This window comes from Podarcis tiliguerta, assembly GCF_965153285.1.
Source record: "Podarcis tiliguerta genome assembly, chromosome: 9".
In the NCBI taxonomy this organism is placed as follows: domain Eukaryota; kingdom Metazoa; phylum Chordata; class Lepidosauria; order Squamata; family Lacertidae; genus Podarcis; species Podarcis tiliguerta.
The window spans coordinates 914,770-932,160 of NC_139542.1; the positions used below are offsets into that span (position 1 = coordinate 914,770).

The window sequence follows — 17,391 nt, forward strand, 5'->3', positions numbered from 1 at the left end:
TAATGATTTTAGAAGGCTGTATTATTTTAGTGTTGTTAGCCGCTCTGAGCCTGGCTTCGGCTGGGGAGGGCGGGATATACCCGTATTTTTCGCTCTATAAGACACACCAGACCACAAGACGCACCTAGTTTTTGGAGGAGGAAAACAAGAAAAAAATATTCTGAATCTCAGAAGCCAGAACAGCAAGAGGGGTCACTGCACAGTGAAAGCAGCAATCCCTCTTGCTGTTCTGGCTTCTGGGATAGCTGCGCAGCCTGCATTCGCTCCATAAGATGCACACACATTTCCCCTTACTTTTTAGGAGGGAAAAAGTGAGTCTTATAGAGCAAAAAATATGGTAAATAAAATATTATTATTATTATTATTATTATTATTATTATTATTATTATTCTAAGATTCTGGGGCTCCTAAATGCAGTTAGTGAGCGAGAAGAGGCTGTGGCAGAGAGCAGCCCAGAATAAGAGGCAGAAGCAGAGAAGGGTCAAGAGGCAGAGTGGAGGCAGGCTGCTGAAGAAGCCAAGGGGTCTCCTCCTGTGCAACTAGCTCTCCTCCACCCTGGACTCCCTGAACCTGAAGCGGTATGAAGAGGGTGGAGCAAAGACCGGCAAGGCGTCAGAGTCTCTGATTGCTCCTTAAGTCTCCTCCTCCTCCTGTCTGCCCCATCAGGGCAAGGTCTACTGGGAAGAGTTGCTGTGCTCACAAGGCCTGAGCTGTTTCGTTTCTTTGAATAAAAAGTTCCTTTCATGGCACGGCCTGATCCTGACCGCCGCTTGCGCTCTCCTTTTCTTCCCCTCACAGCCAGTGCCAATATTTGCAACGTGGTCCTGATGAGACACACGGAGCTGGAGGAGGGGATCGACGTCCTGGACAGCGATGGGAACAGGGTCGGGTCTTCCAGAATTGCTGCCAAACATGTAGGTGCCGTGGGATTCCCGTGGGTGAAGCAGGATCTCTTTGGCCCATGGATTCATGTGCTGGGAGGGTTGGGGAGGGGGGAGATAGAAGGATGGAGGAGGAGGAGGAATCCACAAAACGCCGATTCCAAAGCAGACCCACTTGCTCTGATCCTGGCAAACCACACCAGGACCCCACTTCAGAATCCGCAGTTCTGCCGGTCCATGATGGATGGATGGATTGATTGGATTTCTGTGCCGCTTTCCAGTCAGACAAATCCCAACACGGCTTACAAAACAATAAATGACAATAGCATAATAGAGCATCACTGTACAGCACAGATCATATTATGTATGATTAACAAATCAATAAAACATAATCTATAAAACAGCATTTACAAAACAGGAACTTAAAAATATGCTAAATGCTATTATGTTCACGTGCATGTGCACACAATCACACTCCCCCGCCCCCCAAATAGCTCAGAATTGATCACTCTGTCCCTTAAAAGACCCCTGCACATCCATCGTCCAGGAGGACTCTGATCCAATGGAAATAACAGAGCTAGACGTTGACTTATTTTGCAGTAGTCCAAGGGCTCAATCGCTGCCTCTGCCCTTCTTAAAACTCTTTCTCTCTCCACACACAGTTTTAGAGGGATCCGAAAATCACCCAGCCTCTCTGCTTGGGAGTGTTTAGCACACAAATCTTCCTATCACCTGGTTTTATTTTTATTTATTATTTATTTGAATCCCCACCCCATTCTCCGGGCGTCCATGTTTCTTGCCCACCCACCGCCTGGTACAATTCCCTCTGAGAGCGAGGGAACATCAGCAGGTCCTGTCGCTCCCAGGGAAGGGGCCTGCCAGCAGCTGGAGGTTTCTGTTTATTTATTAAAAAATATTTCTATGCCACTATTTCATAGTGGGAGAGAGGGGGGTTATTGGTTTGCTTTCCCCCGCCTTGTTTTTATTATGTATTTTGGGGTGGGTGGGTGTTCCTTGTATTTTTATGTTGTGAACTGCCCTGAGATGGAGGGTGGTTTACTTACTTACTTAAATAAATAAATAGCAAAGTGATTTACAGTAAGGCATAAAGCCATACAATAAAAACCATAAAAAACTAAAACCAGACATCAGCTGGCCTCTGGGGAAGGATGTATTCATGACCTGCACAGGCCTAGCAGAATGGAAATGTTTTCAGCTGGCGTTTAAAAGTCTGCACAGAAGGTGCCAGCTGAGTCTCTAGTGGCAGGGAGTTCCACAGGCCAAGGCTCCATGCTTTGTTGCTGCCCGACGGGCCTGGCCAGCCTTTACACGTGAGGCTCCCCCTGCCTGCAGAGGGTGTCAGGTCGAAAGGGCAGCATGCGGGAGCTTTCCTTTTGAATCCCCCCCCCCCACGCATTCTAGCCAGAGAGAAAGAAGAGAGTCTTTTCTGAGCCAAGCGCAGTTGCCCCCGCAGCCCCCTCTGGTGGGCCTGTGCAGCCAGAGCAGCCAGAGGCAGAGAAGCAAAGCGCTCTTGTTTCTGCGCTTAGGAAGAGGGAACTCGTTTCGGGGCCTCCAGGGAGGCAGAGCAGCCGCTCTCAGTGCTTCCAGACGCCCCTTTTGCTCCCCTCTGTCCAGGAAGAACAGGAGAAGCTCAACTGCAGCTCCAGGCTGGCAGAGAAAACACACAGCTTTACTTTTAATTTTTTTAATTTTAAAAAAAGTGAGTGGGAGGAAACTGGAGGACTTTTTAACCCCCGCCTTCCTGAAATTCATTAGCAACTGCCTCTGGAAAGATGCGCCAGCTGTTTCCAGGCTGCCTCCAACACCTGGCTGGTTTCCTTAGGAGCCTCCTGAACTCCGCCATCTGCGCACAACGGCGCTGGGACTTTCCCTCTCTTCTTTTCCTTGGTGCTTCTGCATCCCAAGCTTGTGCCTGAGAAAACCCACGGGAAGCACAGGCGCTTTGGACTGACTTTGCCAAGGGTGGAAATAATAATAATAATAATAATAATAATAATAATAATATAATACAGTCATACCTCGGGATGAATACGCTTCAGCTTAAATATTTTCGGGTTGCACTCCACGGCGACCTGGCAGTAACAGAGCGCGTTACTTCTGGGTTTCGCCGCTCGCGCATGCGCAGATGCTCAAAATGATGTCACACGCATGCGTGGAAGCAGCGAAACGCGACCCACGCATGCGCAGACGTGCAGTTGCGTCTTATGTTCAGTTCAGGATGCGAACGGGGCTCCGGAACGGATCCCGTTCGCATCCAGAGGTACCACTGTATTTATATGCCACTCATCTGAATAATCAGTCAGATGGGTGGCATAATAATAATAATAATAATAATAATAATAATAATAATAATAATAATAATATATTTACCATTGTGTTGGGTCCAAGCCCAAAATAATCCTCTTCTGGTCCCTTTTGCCTTAGCAGAGGACTGACACCTGTCTGATGAGAATCCACGCAATCTCTTTCAATTAGCCGGCTTTGAGGAAGTCACATGACTGCCACACAGGCCTCCTGCTGCTCCTTTGCCCCAAACCACAGCCTCCCAAGGCTGCTTTTTATTTTTATAAGCGCTGGGCTTTGCTGCGTGTGATGCGGAGTTTACTGCTCACTCGCTGGTGCTGCCTGAAGCCATCTGCTCGCCAGGCACCATGGTGGGTTTCACTTTTGCTCAGCCCTGCCTTTCTTGAACTTTGGCGAGGAGGGGGCGGGAGGGGAATCCTGCTGTGGACCCGGGTGGAAGCGGGAGGGGATGCTCTGTCCCCCTCACTCACCCAGCCTTCTGTTTCTGTAGCGTGAGACCAGGACTGAACTGCCGCCAGAGCTGAGGGTGGCCATTGGCAGCCCTGGCCCCTGGAGCAATAAAACACACGCCAAGCCCCCACAAAGGGTAGCAGCTTGAGAAGCTTTGGGGCGAAGGCTCTACGGAGTTTGGGTTGCAGCCTGAGCATGTTCAGTGCTCAAGTGCCCACACTGGTGGCATCTTGTTTGGTAGGCAGAAATGGCTCTGCTACAGGTGCCACATAATATTGCTGTTGACATCTGTCTATCTCGAGAGACAATGGAGTTCGCCTCATGGGGTGAAGTCAAACTGCCCCGTTAGCACACGCCAGGGCAGCGTGTCTCTTGCCCAAAGCCAAAAAACATGATTTTAGTATTGTATGTATGATGTAAAGACTATATTTAAAGAAACAGACACTTGGTGGAATATAAATGTCTTGTTCTTCTGTTTTGTCTTTGGGAAGTTCTGTAGAATTGCATACAGAATTGTGTGCGATGAGTTTCTGTATTATTATGCTGTATTATTTTACTGTTGTTAGCGGCTCTGAGCCTGGCTTTGGCTGGGGAGGGTAGGATATAAATAACATTTTATTATTTTATTATTATTATTCTACTTCAGCCTGCGCTCGAGGTGACTGTTTCTCTTTCTTCTGGTCCCCTCCCCTCCCCCAGGCACTGCTAGAGACGGCCCTGACCAGAGTGGTCCTGCCAATGCCTATACTGGTTCTACCTCCCATCATCATGTCTCTACTGGAAAAGTAAGTGGCGGCCGTCTGGGGTGGGGCGAGGGGCGATGCTCAGAAAGGAAGGAGGGAAGGAACTGCCCTCCCCTGCATGGCCGGGATCAGAGGAGTGGTGGCATTGCCCCTAAGAGCAAAGGGCACTCTAGAACCATGTGAAGGGACCCCCAAGGGACATCTAGTCCAACCCCCTGCAATACAGGAATTGCCACTTTCCTAACTTACTCCGGGATGGTGGCAGCCGCTGCCCCACAGAGCCCTTTCCAGAGACTGCCACAGAGCAGCCCATTTCGTTCTTGCTTTGCAGTATTTTGATCATTGAATTGTAGAAGTGGAAGGGACCCCTCAGATCATCTAGTCCAACCCCCCGTGCAGTGCAGGAATCACAGTTTGACAGCCCCAACAGATGGCCACCCAACCTCTTGAGAACCTCCAAGGCTGGAGACCCAGCCACCTTCCGAGGGACATCAAAGCTCCCTGCCTCCCTGCCGCCGAGGCTGAGCAAGCGCTTGGATTAGGGCCCCCCAAGAAGGAAATGACTGGGAAGGGGTGTGAAGCCAGAACCACGGCAGCTTTTAGGTCCTGCAGCGGCCTTTCCCAGCCTGCTGCCCTCCAGAAACTGGGGGCTCCATCTCCTCCCAGCCCTTCTTTCCCCAGGGTCTTTCTGCCTGGAGTGGGGTCTTTCTGGGCTCTCCTTTGCCCGACCACGTCTTGCTCCGGCAAGCCTGTGCCAGCCAGCCGTGGAAGGCCCAAGGCCCCCTTGCGCTGTTCCTTGACAGGCAGCGCGGAAGGTGACGCATTTTGAAAGTAAATTATCATTACAAATAGTTCCATCATTTTGAAGCAAGTATTAATTAAACCTCCCTAATTAGCTGACTGATTGAAATCTGAAATGGGCAAAGAGCCAGGAGATGGCTTCTGAAGGAAGGAGTCAGGCAGTGCCGAAACCACACCTAATGGATGAGCTGGAAATGCCCCCCCCCCCCCCCCCGTTCCAGATGTGGTTAAACTGGAGTGAGAGAGAAGTGGGCTCTTGACAATGCCCAGAGGCACTCTTCACGCGCACAGGGGCTGAGACCCGGCGTCCTAGGATTTGTCCTGAAAAAGAAGCACGTTTCGCTTCATTGGTTATTTAATAAAATTTATGTCTAATGCCCACCCCCTGCAAAAAAAGCACACCCCAAAGTGGGTTATATAAAGAATAGAGAACATTCCTAAGAAAATGCAAGGAAAATCAACCAGACTCTTACAAACAATTTTGGAGAATCTGCTGTGAGGCACAGCTGCTGCAAGTGGCTCTGCTGGGCCAGGCCAGGGCCCGTCCAGTCCAGGATCCTGTTCTCCCAGGGGCTGACCAGATGCCCCGGTGGGAAACCGACAAGCAGGACTGAAGCACAAGAGCAACTCTCGCCTCCTGGGGTTTCCAGCAACTGGAGCACCTCCCATTTCTCAGCTGTTGGGGGTTGCTGTGATCTTCCTGGATTTAAGATCAGCACAGATCCTGATGATCCTTGCAGTGGTGAAGGTGGGGGCGGGTCTCTGCTTGGACCCAGCAGCCCCTCCCTCCTTCCAGGCCCCCTCCCTTTACCTCTCTCCATCTGGAGGCGCCCATGGCCTCCTCCGCCTCTCCCAGGCTTCTTGGCGTCCCTCCTCCTCTTCCCCTCCCGCTGCGCATTTCAGCTCCCGGAGATGCTGCTCCTTGTTCTCCAGGCTCCTGCATGTTGTTCCCACTGGCGGGCTTCTCTCCTGCGGCTCGGACACTCCAGGGAAGCTCCCAGCCCAGCCAGGCAACGTCTATTTCGAGCTGCCTGCTTGGCGCAAGGACTGCGCCTGGCGATGCTCAAGCTGCAAGGCTACAACCTTCCCCGCAAGCCCCGTAGAAATCGGGAGGCTCCTATTTGAGGAAGCCACCACTTGACGTGTGGGGCGTCCGGGTCCAGAACAGGGAAATCGGCCTCATGGATCTCCCTGTGGATGGTTCCAAGATCAAAGAATAGGAGAGTGGAGAGGGACCCCAAGGGTCATCCAGTCTAACCCCCAGCAAGGCGGGGATCACAGCTGAAGAATCCCTGGCCACCCAACCATCATTTGAAAACCTCCAAGGAGGGAGAGCCCATCTGCTTCCAAGGGAATCTGTTCCACTGCAAGTAAATGAAGAATAAGATGGAGCATTTCCATCTTGAAGAAGTCTATGCAGTCCTACATCTCAAGAGGAGTTTCTGGGGGGGAACCTCAGGCCAAAACCAGACTGCCACCCCCTCTGTCTGGCCCTCAGCACTCTCCCCTGGCCACATCCTTCCCCGTGCCACCCCCCCCCCCAAGTGTTTCTGCCTGGCTGGAATGTGTCCCTGAACACTGCTTGGGCCTCAGGGTGGAGGACAGAAGCTTACCTGAAGCTTACCTGCAGGTGAAGCCTAATTCATTGCTCCTCCCACTTTTGCCTCTCGTCCCGCCCACCACTGGCATGGCCCCATCCCCAAGGTTGTCCAGAAGGGAATGTGGGCTCAAAAACTCTCTTGCCCCCCTCCCAGGAATTTAATCCCAAGGAGTCCTGTGTGGTTTGGGGTATGTGTGCGTACCCCAACGTCTTCCTGATGCCACAGGGTTTAGACCCCTGTGCCAGTTCTGTGTTCTGGATAACTTCCTCCTTGCTGGCAGCCTGTGATTCCTGCACTGCAGTCGGTTTTAGCTAGATGGCTCCTTGGGTCTCTTCCACCTCAATAATTCTGTGATTCCAGCCCTGCAGCAGCTGCTTCTGTCCACACGGGTCTTTGCCGGCTCTCCAGCCAGCGGTCTGTGGCGAAGGTCCACCTGGTGCCCTGTGCCCTCTCGCCCACCCTGCCCCTTTGCCAGCTTCTCCCCGCCTCGGAATCGAGGCATCGGTGGCAGCTCTGTTTAATATAAACATGACACTTTCCCGCCCCGCCCCGAATCTGTCAGTTTGGGAGCCTTCGGTTAGCTCCTGTCATATTTAGTTTAGCATCTCACACCTTCTCGGAGGCAAGCGCCATTCTGGAGCACGAAACCCGATAACTCCTTCGGAGTTCCGAGAGCAACTTCCATATGGAAGACTTTGCAGAGCCCCCTGAAAACGCCGGCAGCCAGCTGCCACATTATGCAAAATGCGAACCACAATTGGCGACGTGCTGAAAGTTGAATGAAGGTGTATTTGCAAGATCCGCGATGCGCTGTGTCTGCAGAGCAGGTGTACTGTCTGCATAACTTTTTGTATGTGTGTCATTGTAGAGGAAGCAGAGACTAGGAGGCCTTCCGATTTTAGACTCGCTTTCCACCGACAGCAGTCGTAGGTCTTGCCAGGACCTGCAGCAAGGGCCAAAACCTGGCAGGAGCAAGCCTTCGAGGCAGCGGTGCTGAGGACCAGAGTGGGAATCACTAGCCGCTGGCAGCACTTGCAAGGAAACAGGTGCCCAGCACAGCGCAGGCACCAGCAAAGAGTTTCTGGATGGGTAGATTGAGTTAATCTGAGGCAGTTAAAATCAGCCAAGGAAAAGGGGAGATTGAAATCCAGTTTCCCACATCATGTATTTCGCAAACAATGGTGGACATATGACCATAACCATGTGAATTTACAAAACAAAAGGAGAGCATTATTTACAGTGCTGCTTTGTTCTTACAACCAGACGTTGCATCTCTTTGTTCTACCCATTGATGGAGTTCATGAAAACTAAGAATATAAGGATAGCCTTCTGGATCAGGCCAGTGGCCCATCCAGGCCAGCATCCTCTTCTCACAGGGGCCAACCAGATCTCCCTATGGGAAAACCCACAGGCAGTATCCTTTTCCAGGCACTCGGAAGCATTGTGGCCTCTCGGCTGTGCAGGAAGAGCAGAGCATCCCTCTCCCCCATGAGTGCTCCCTCTTGAATCTGCATGATTCCCCCACCCAGGAACCACCACCGAGTAGAAGCTCCACACTGGTGCCTGCTTTATGCACGGTCAAAGTCACAGGTTTGCCAGCACTGTCACTGCTTCAAAGAGCCTCGTGGATCTTTGTGGTTTTTAAATGACATGCCCACAAAACAACAAATCACAGTGTGCCTCTGTGAACACAGAGGTGGCCTGTGATTTGATTACAGTTTTCAAGGGAATCCATTGTCACAATCAGGGAATCTTTAAGGATCTGTGCTGAATCCATGTGGTTGTGCTGGATGCTATGTGTGTGTCAAACTCAGAATCTGTTATTTTACTGACCCAATGAAAAATGAAAACTTTACTTTAGTGGTAGTCTTTGAGGATCCCATATAAAAACCACGCACATTCAAGAGCACCAGTTGTTGTTGTTTTTTAACTGGATTTGACTTCGTGTCAAGTTGTGGCTTGCCGCTTCCCCATGGCAGCCATATTTGTGGCAGTGCCCACAACACTTTTTCAAAGCGTCAGATATGCCACAGGCTCAAAAAAGAAAACAGGGGAAACAGAGATGTGGGGCAAACCTTGGGGGCAAGGTGGCCACACTGGGGTCTCCTCCTCCTCCTCCGCTACCAGATCTAGGCAGTGTCTCAAAGGAGGCTGACCTGGTCCATTTGCCATCCTGAATGTTGCTGCCTTTGCAATTCTGCAACTTCTCCTGCATTTCCACCAGAGAAATCATGGCCCCCAGATCTGTGCTCTGCATCCATGCTGCCGGACTTTTCCTAACTCTTAAAGCATCAAATTCACTGGGGGTGCCTCTGCTAACAAGGCAGTGGCCACATCCCAGAGGCAACAAGTGTGGGGAGGCTGTTCCCCGAAGGACGCAGCCTTGCTGCGGTTCCCCTCTGGGGCAGCCGTTTGGGGCTTGCTGCAGCCGGGAGAGCCGAGATCTGAGGGCCGGGAGCGGGCAGCCCTGGCGGTTAATTGTGAGTCATTTAGGCTGAACTTTACAAATGGTAGGATCTGAGTTCCCAATTAAGACATTGCACTTCATGTGTTAATTAAGGCTTTTTCTTTAAATCAGGCCACAACTCCTCTTAATTAGGAGGCTATAGCCATTGTAATTTGAACTGGTCTGAGTTTAAAAACACCCATGGCGGAAGTCGCACCTGGGAGCCGCAGCCAGCGAACACTCTAAATTGGTTTCGTTCCCTGGCGGTGATTATGAGGAGCCCAGCAGGGCCGTAATTAGAAGGGTGCAACCTCTGGAGGGGGAGCGGGGGGGGCTGAGCGAGGAGCGGGCGCTGCCATGGCTCCCAGCGAGGTGGCACGGGCCAGTTTCTCAGCACCAGCTCTTTCTCAGGGCGGAGCATGCCTTGAGCGCATGGAAAGTGCTTCTTCGGGCTTTGAGCCCAAGGAAGTCCTGCTTTGCACAGCACATGAACTATGGAACTCGCTGCCGCAGGAAGCAGTGGTGGTTTCAGAAGAGCACTAGACAAATTCATGGAGGAGACGGCCATTGATGGCTACCAGCCACAGTAGCCATGGTCTGCTTCCACAGTCGGAGGCAGCCATGCTTCTGGTTATCAGTTGCTGGAAACTGCAGGCGGGGCTCTTGTGTTCAAATTCTGGATGCAGATTTCCCACAGCCACTGTGGGAACAGGATGCTGGCCCAGAGGGGCTGCCGGCCTGATCGTGCTTAGGTTCTTTAAGCACCAGCTCTGGCGCATTGTGGAGGCCCAGATCCGCAGCTGCCACTGGTGCTGCTTGGGGAGCTGGTCTGCTTGGCAATGCTGGACATTGCTCAGGGGGACCCTATCAGAGCCCATGTGACCTAGTGGCTAGAGTGTCGGACTAGGACCTGGAAGAGACCTGGAAGGTTCAAACCCTCCTTCGGCCATAAAGCACGACCTTGGACCAGTGGCTGCCTCTCAGCCTGACCAGCCTCCTCCTCATATAATCCTCACAAAACTGTGAAGGCCAAGGTCATCCATGACAAGGGCACCGGCAAGACCAACAGCTGGGGCTTTGTCAGGTTCAAGCTTGTTGTGGGGGTTAAATGGGGTGGAGGAGAACCATGTACGTAATTTTGAGCTCCCTGGAGAAGAGGTGGTCCATAGATTTGAGGAGGGGGTGCACCTTAGCTAACTTAATGAACAGGGAGGTCAAGGAGATGGGCAAATTCTAGATGTGCAACAGGAGCAGAGGGATGACCCCAGCCCGCTTGGTGCCATTCACACAGCCACATGGATTCTCTTTCCAAAGCACAGGCAAACTGTGTATGCAGGTTGGGCTTCGCTCTGTGATGAGGCCACCAGGAGATGGCAGCCCAACCTGCCAAGCAGAGACGTTGTCCAGCCCCACATGCTGTCACAGACTGGCTGGGCAAAGAGGAGTGGTGGAAGGCACACCAGCCGGGATCCGGAGGAAGACGGCTCAGAGCCAGGGGACTGGTGGTGGGAAGCAGAGGAGAGGTCAGAGGGAGGAGGTGCCGGATGCTGAAGGGGCAACAGGGTTTAGTGAGAAGGAAGAACCCGTGACAGGGAGCGGTTCAGACGCCGAGGCTGAAGCAGAGGAGCAGGGTCCGGAGACTGCTGTAGAATCCAGGGAGTCTCCCTCTCCAGCTGTGACAAGCTCCCATCTCCTCTGGTCTCCAAGAACTCACAGGGTAATGAGAAGAGCAGAACAGAGACTAGAGGTGCGCAGACACAGTTTGAGGCTGCTTGGGAAGCATCCGGGAGAGGAGGAGCCTTAGGTGGAAAACAGGGACCTCCAGTCCCGGCAACTGCTCCGTAGAGGCAAGACCTGCTGGGAATGATGCTGAGACCACTAGGCCGAGTTGTCTGTTCGGTTTCTTGAATCAAGAGTTAACTTCACTGACAGCGGAGATCTGCTTCCTTTCTTGCTGACCGTCATCTGACTCCAGTCCTGACTCCAGCTCCGCATGGCCCTGGGGCCAGCTGACATGTCCTTCAGTGGCCCAGGGAGCTGGGGAGGAGGAATTGTGGGGAGCAAGGTGTGCAGAGTCCCGGGAGACACACAGTGGGAAGAAAGCCTGCCAGTGGCCTCCAGCCACGAGGGCAACCCTCTCCTTCCACTGCTGGAGGAGTTGGATGCCTCTGAGCCCCACTTGGCTGGGGGGTCAGGTGTGGGCTTGGGGGTCATCTGGCTGGCCACCTTGAGAAGAGGGTGTTGGACCCCACCTTTGGCCCCACCCACCTGCAGCCGCAAGGCTCTCCCGGCACCCTCATGTTCAGTCCATGCCTCTCTCCGCACCAACAAGCCCTCGCAATGTATACCTGAGATTCTGTGCAGCTGCGTCGATCCCACTTTGCAGGCCGGTGTTGCTGAGTCGACGCAGCGGAGGCAGTGGTGGTGGTGGGGGGCGAGGAGGGATCTCCCTGCTGTGCTTGCTGGTCTCACGACAACACCCCTCCTTCTTGCAGAACGGCTCTCCTGCGGTCGCGGCCCCGGATGGCCCTCCCCGTGCAGAGCCTTGTGTGCCTTGCTGCCTTCGGCCTGGCGCTGCCCCTGGCCATCAGCCTCTTCCCGCAGATGTCTGAGGTCAGTGTCACAACCGCCTCCCTCCTCGCGACGGATGGATGGGCGGAAGGGAGCAGGCTGGGGTGGAAGGACCTGTGCTCTGCGGAGGCACTCTGCATGTGCTCTGGGGGACCCTGTGCTTTCTGATTATTTTGTGTCCTGGATCCATTGCCCTCTGCCAAGGGTCTGTCGCAGGGGTTGACAGCACGACAGCCGTGGGCCCTTGAGATTTTCCCTGCACCCAGGAAACCTCTGAGTGCCCCACTCCCTGCCCCCTTGGCCATAAGTTGCTGATGGCTGCCACCTTTTTCCTCCCTTGAGAAACACAAAGCGCTGAAGGAGGGCACTCCTTTCCCTCTTCCCCTTTCAGCTCTTTGTGCTTTTCAAAGTTCAGATTAATACTGCTGAATCTGACATTTTCCCTGATCTTTTGGAAAATTCAACTTGGGGTGTGTGTGTGTGTGTGTGTGTCTCCTTCTGTATCTCTCCCTCTGTGTGTAGGGGTGATCTGGGGCAAGGGGGAGAGAAATGACCAGAGCAGGGGTCACCAATGGCTCCCACCCCAAAATCCAAATGTGCCCACGGGCCTGAGAAGGTTGGTGGCCTTGGACTGTTGGGTGCCTACGGTGTGGCAGGCAACTCTCGCTCTCTCTTCCTCTCCTGCCACGGTTCCACTGCCTCTCTGCACCTGTGTGATGTGGGTGCCTCGTGGGTCCCATCCCAGACTCAAACTTTGCTTATAGGTGATCAAAACAAGGGAGGCACAGAAGGGGTGCCTGCCACCCCAATGGCAGCTTTGATACATGCTTCTCCTAAATGCTATTATTTGGGGAGACCCCCTGCCCTCTTTTAACCAGGAGGATCATGTTAGTTGACCGTTGGGTTTTAGAGGGTTACCGAAAGGACGTGTGCGAAACACTTGGAAGACCCAGCAAGTGATGTGGGAATGCTGAGGATGGTGGTGATGATTTCCTCTGTTTGTGAGGTGCAGACTGAATGTGGGAGAGGCTGTGGGAGGGAGCCTTGCAGAAAAACGCGGCAGAGGGTGTCTCCTTGGCTGTCCCTGAAGTGTGGCGCAGGCCCTCTCTCACCACCGGAGGACCCAGCTCCCAATGCACAGCAGACACAAGCTGAGGCTGGGTGTTGGGTGTGCTGGAAAGAAGAAAGTATCCAGAAAGGCAGTGGGGAAGGAAAGAGGCCCCGATGCTGCTCCCCACAGGGCATGTGTCCTCCAACCCCAACTCCATCCCCACCAAGATCTCCACAGGAGGGGTCAGGGCTGCTCTCTCCCACCTCCCTTTGCAAGTCCCTCCTGGGTTGCTTCTCTGGTAGTGAACGGGTTCGTTTCTGCTCACTCCTCCTACCTGGTAGTCCAAGTGGTCCATTGCAGCCCCCCCTCCACTGTCCTGCCTGGGGGGCCCCAGTTGCACCGGCTTCAGTGCTGCTGCAGCAGTGAGGAACATCTTGAGAGAAGAATGTTCCACGGAAGGGGTCCATGCTGATTGGCGAGGCCGCCTAGGAGGCTGCAGGCAGACTCGAAGGTCTTTTTGGTGATGGCTTCTTCAGAGTCAAGGCTTGGTGTGACTGTGACCCTACCGGAACAACAACATGCTGTATTTGATTTACATGGTTGGTTTTAGGGTTCTTGCATTGAATAGCTCTCGTCTGTTACTTTTGGTCACCCTGGGGACCTTTGGGCGGATGGGCAGAATGCAGATTCGATCAAACATAAATGGTGATGATGATAATAATTCTAAAAAATTGAAAGGGGGAGTTGAGACGGTGAGCCCAGAGTGTGTGGGGCAGAGGGGAGAGAAGTTGTTCAGAAGAACCACCTGGCAGGTGCGGGTACCAGGTGTGGCTAACCAGATGCCCCAAGGGGAAACCAGCAAGCAAGACTCTCCCCTCCCTCAGTTTCCAGCAACTGAGATTCATAAGTGTTGCTGCCTCCAGCCGTGGAGCAGAGCCATTGTGGCTAGTGGTCATTGTGGCCTGTAGCCACACATCGCCTTGTCCTCCATGCAGCTCTCCAGTCGTCTTTGGAAGCCATCCAAGCTGGCGGCTGCGAAAGGATTCTCACGTACTGCTAGGACCCCTGCCTTTGGGGGCCAAGGCTTGGAGGCTGCCCATTCTGGAGCAGAGTCCTGAGCCCCAGCTGAAAGAGCCCTCTCACCCAGACGTGCGTGGGGCACCTTGACTGCCAGGCTCGTGCCAGGCTCTGGCCTGAAGAGGGAGGCCTTGAGGGATGGCGTGAGGCTCTGGAAAGGCTGAGAGCCTCTCTCCTCCTCCTCCTCCCCCTGGTTTGGATGGGAGACAAGCTGTCTCTGCGGATGGGGGTTTGCTCCCAGCTGAAATTCTGTTCCCTGCATAGGCTTCCTTCTGGATCTCCAGGCCAGGAGGGGGGAGGGAGGGAGGGGGGAATAGCTCCCTCTTCCCCAATCTGTTGGAGCCGCCATCTTGCTGGCAGGGCGCCATTGGAAAAGCAAAAGGTTAATGAGCTAATAATTTGCGGCAGTGGGGGTGGGACTGCAGCAGTGGCAGCAGCCGCAGCGGCAGGGAGAGAGGATGACAGTGAACCAGCAATTACTAATTAGATGCAGTTTAACAGGAGGAGCAAGTGACATCTCCTCTTCACCAACTGTCAATAATTAGCGGATCTGGTGAGGCTGAAATGTGTCCACAGTTAAAAGGCTGCTTTTTAATGGAAGGGGGGGGGGGAGGGACTCGATAAAAAGAGCCGCAGGGAGGTCACTGCCATGGTCCCGGGAAAGATCTCCCAATCAGGCAGGGGGACACGGATCCTCTGGGAGCTGCCGCTGTCTGGGGCGGGTGGCAGAGATGGCCCCCATGGGAGAGGAAGCCGGGGAGGGGGGCATTGGTTAAACTATGGAACTCTTTCCTGCAGGAGGCAGTAGCGGCCACCAATGGATGGCTTTAAAGGCAGATGAGACCCATTGGTGGTGGAGGAGAGGGCTATGGATGTCTACTAGCTATGTCTGGAGGCAGCGATGCTTCTGCAAGCTGGTTGCTGGAATCTCCAGGAGGGGAGATGGTTCTTGGGCTGGGATCTCGCTTGCTGGTTTCCCATGGGGGCATTGGCTGGCCACTGTGAGGCCAGACTACATGGGCCATTGGCCAAAAACATGAAAGCATTAGCAGGATTGCAATAACACTTGCGATGTAGAAATTATTATTATTATTAATAATAATAATAATAATAATAATAATAATAATAATAATAATACCCTGCCCATCTGGCTGGGTTTCCCCAGCCACACTGGGTGGCTTCCAACAGAACACTAAAATACAAAAACCTATTAAACATTAAATGGAGAAACTTGGATGATGAAATAGTATGCAATTGAAAAAGTTGACATCAGGACCCATGGATGGAGGGGAAGGTGGGAAGTCTAGGGATTTGGAGAAATCTCTAAATATGGATATGTATTTGGTAATGTTATAATTCCACACTTGTAAAATCAAATAAAAACTATTTCACAGATGGGCCATTGGCCGGATCCAGCAGCCTCTTCTGACTTTGGCTGCGACTGCAAGGCCAGGCGTGGATCTGTGGCTCAGGCCTGGCTGGAGCTGCACAAGGGCCTCGGGGTGGTGTGCCTGGCTCTTCCCCCTCTCTCTGTTTTCTCCTCTCCACAACCCTGCAAGGGAGATTGTGTTGAGAGACGGACGGGCCGGCTCAAGGCCACCCAGGGAGCTTCATGGCTGAGCCGGGACTGGAACCTGCCTTTCCTCAGTCCTAGTCCAGCACTCCCACCGCTGAACTGCACTGCCTCTCTTCTGCTGGTGGTGGCGCTCTTGTGCAGCTTCAGTTCACTTCCATTGTGCAGGAGAGCAGTGACCAGGGTGAATCCTTGTGCGTGGGTGTGTGGATGAGGACTGTACTCTGTGGTGGAGAATCGGCTTTGCATGAGGAAGTTCCTTGGTTCCATCCCCAATGGCAACATCTCCAGATAGGCCTAGGAATGAGACTTCTTCCTGGAGAGCCACTGCTGCTGGCCAGAGTGAGCAGTACTGAGCTGGGGGGGGGGGCAATGGTCTATAGAGCACAAAGGTTATTTATCCACAACAGGCATCTAGCCACCGGTAGGTGGGTACCTCAATCAGAGCATGAGACTCTCAGGGTCATGGATTCGAAATCCATGCTGGGCAAAAGATGCCTGCAATACAGGGGGTTGGACTAGATGACCCTTGGGGTCCCTTCCAATTCTACAATTCTATACTATGACAAACCTAGACAGCATCTTAAAAAGCAGAGACATCACCTTGTCCATATAGTTTTCATCAGTAGTGATGTATGGAAGTGAGAGCTGGACCATCAAGAAGGCTGATCACCAAATCATTGATGCTTTTGAATGATGGTAGTGGAGGAGACTCTTGAGAGTCCCATGGACTGCAAGAAGATCAAACACATCCATTCTTAAGGATATCAGCCCTGAGTGATCACTGGAAGGACAGATCCTGAAGCTGAGGCTCCAAGACTTTGGCTACCTCATGAGTAGAGAAGACTCCCTGGAAAAGACCCTGATGTTGGGAAAGATGGAGGGCACAAGGAGAAGGGGACAACGGAGGATGAGATGGTTGGACAGTGTTCTGGAAGGTGCCAGTATGAGGGAGGCAGTGGAAGACAGGAGTGCCTGGTGTGCTCAGGTCCAGGGGGTCACGAAGATCCGGACACGACTAAACGACTCAACAACAACAAAGGTTAATTAGAAAAGAAGGGCAGGGAGAGAGATGCCCACCTTGCCTGGCCTGCTGACCTCTGGGTGCGAAAGAGGCAGCCAGAGAGAAAGGCTTCCCAAGGAGCTTCTCAAGGAGCAAAGCTACCAGCATGAGGGAGGCAGTGGAAGACAGGAGTGCCTGGCGTGCTCTGGTCCAGGGGGTCACGAAGAAGCGGAAACGACTAAACAACAATTATTATCATTTGTGTAGCCGAAGCTATGAAAAACAAAATACATAGAACAGAATAAAATGCATTACGCAGTTAAAATAATTATTAAAATCAAGCATTCTGTCAGATTAACTTTTCACCCAACAAGCCTTCCTTCTTAAAATTGCCTCTCCGAAAGCAAAGCAAGCCACTCTTCCAGAAGTGTTGGGGGAAACCTCTCCCCTGATGAAAAGTTAGAGACCCACTCAGTCTCCCAGCTGGGGGATTTAACTCACTGAGCAAGGCTGCTCTTAAGTCCTCGTAGATTGGACAAACCAGTAAGTTGTGGGGTGAATCTTCAGGCAGTTTGCCTCCTCCCCATGGGCAAACTCTCTTCATAAGGGCGATGGGGTCCTTCAAGCAGAGCGTGTGGACTGGAGCCGCAGCGTTGCCAAGGCTTTTCTCGTGGATCTGACTTCTTGACCCGTGTGGTGTTGGCCGCACAGTGGGGCCGAGGGGTCTGAATGAGTAGTTTGGCATACCAAGGGGCACAATGGAGGCAGAAGTGTGATCGGCACAAAAGCCATGTTTTAAAATATGAGAGTTCATGTGGCCAGATGCCAGCTCAAAGTCTGTCAAGCTCAGTGTCCAAAGAGAGGCCACA

The 17,391-nt window shown here is 52.7% G+C and overlaps 1 protein-coding gene across 3 annotated transcripts in view; it reads left to right on the forward strand.

Annotated features, from left to right (window-relative positions):
* Positions 1-17,391, forward strand: part of SFXN5 (sideroflexin 5) — an 89,967-nt gene that overhangs the window by 51,616 nt on the left and 20,960 nt on the right. For all 3 annotated transcript variants that reach the window (XR_014501847.1, XM_083398644.1, XM_083398645.1), the window contains 3 exons: positions 799-914; positions 4,356-4,441; positions 11,743-11,860. Coding sequence is in view for 2 of the 3 variants with exons in the window: in XM_083398644.1 (XP_083254770.1) it covers positions 799-914; positions 4,356-4,441; positions 11,743-11,860 (320 nt within the window). In the remaining variant the exon portion in view is untranslated. The remainder of the gene's footprint in view (positions 1-798; positions 915-4,355; positions 4,442-11,742; positions 11,861-17,391) is intronic.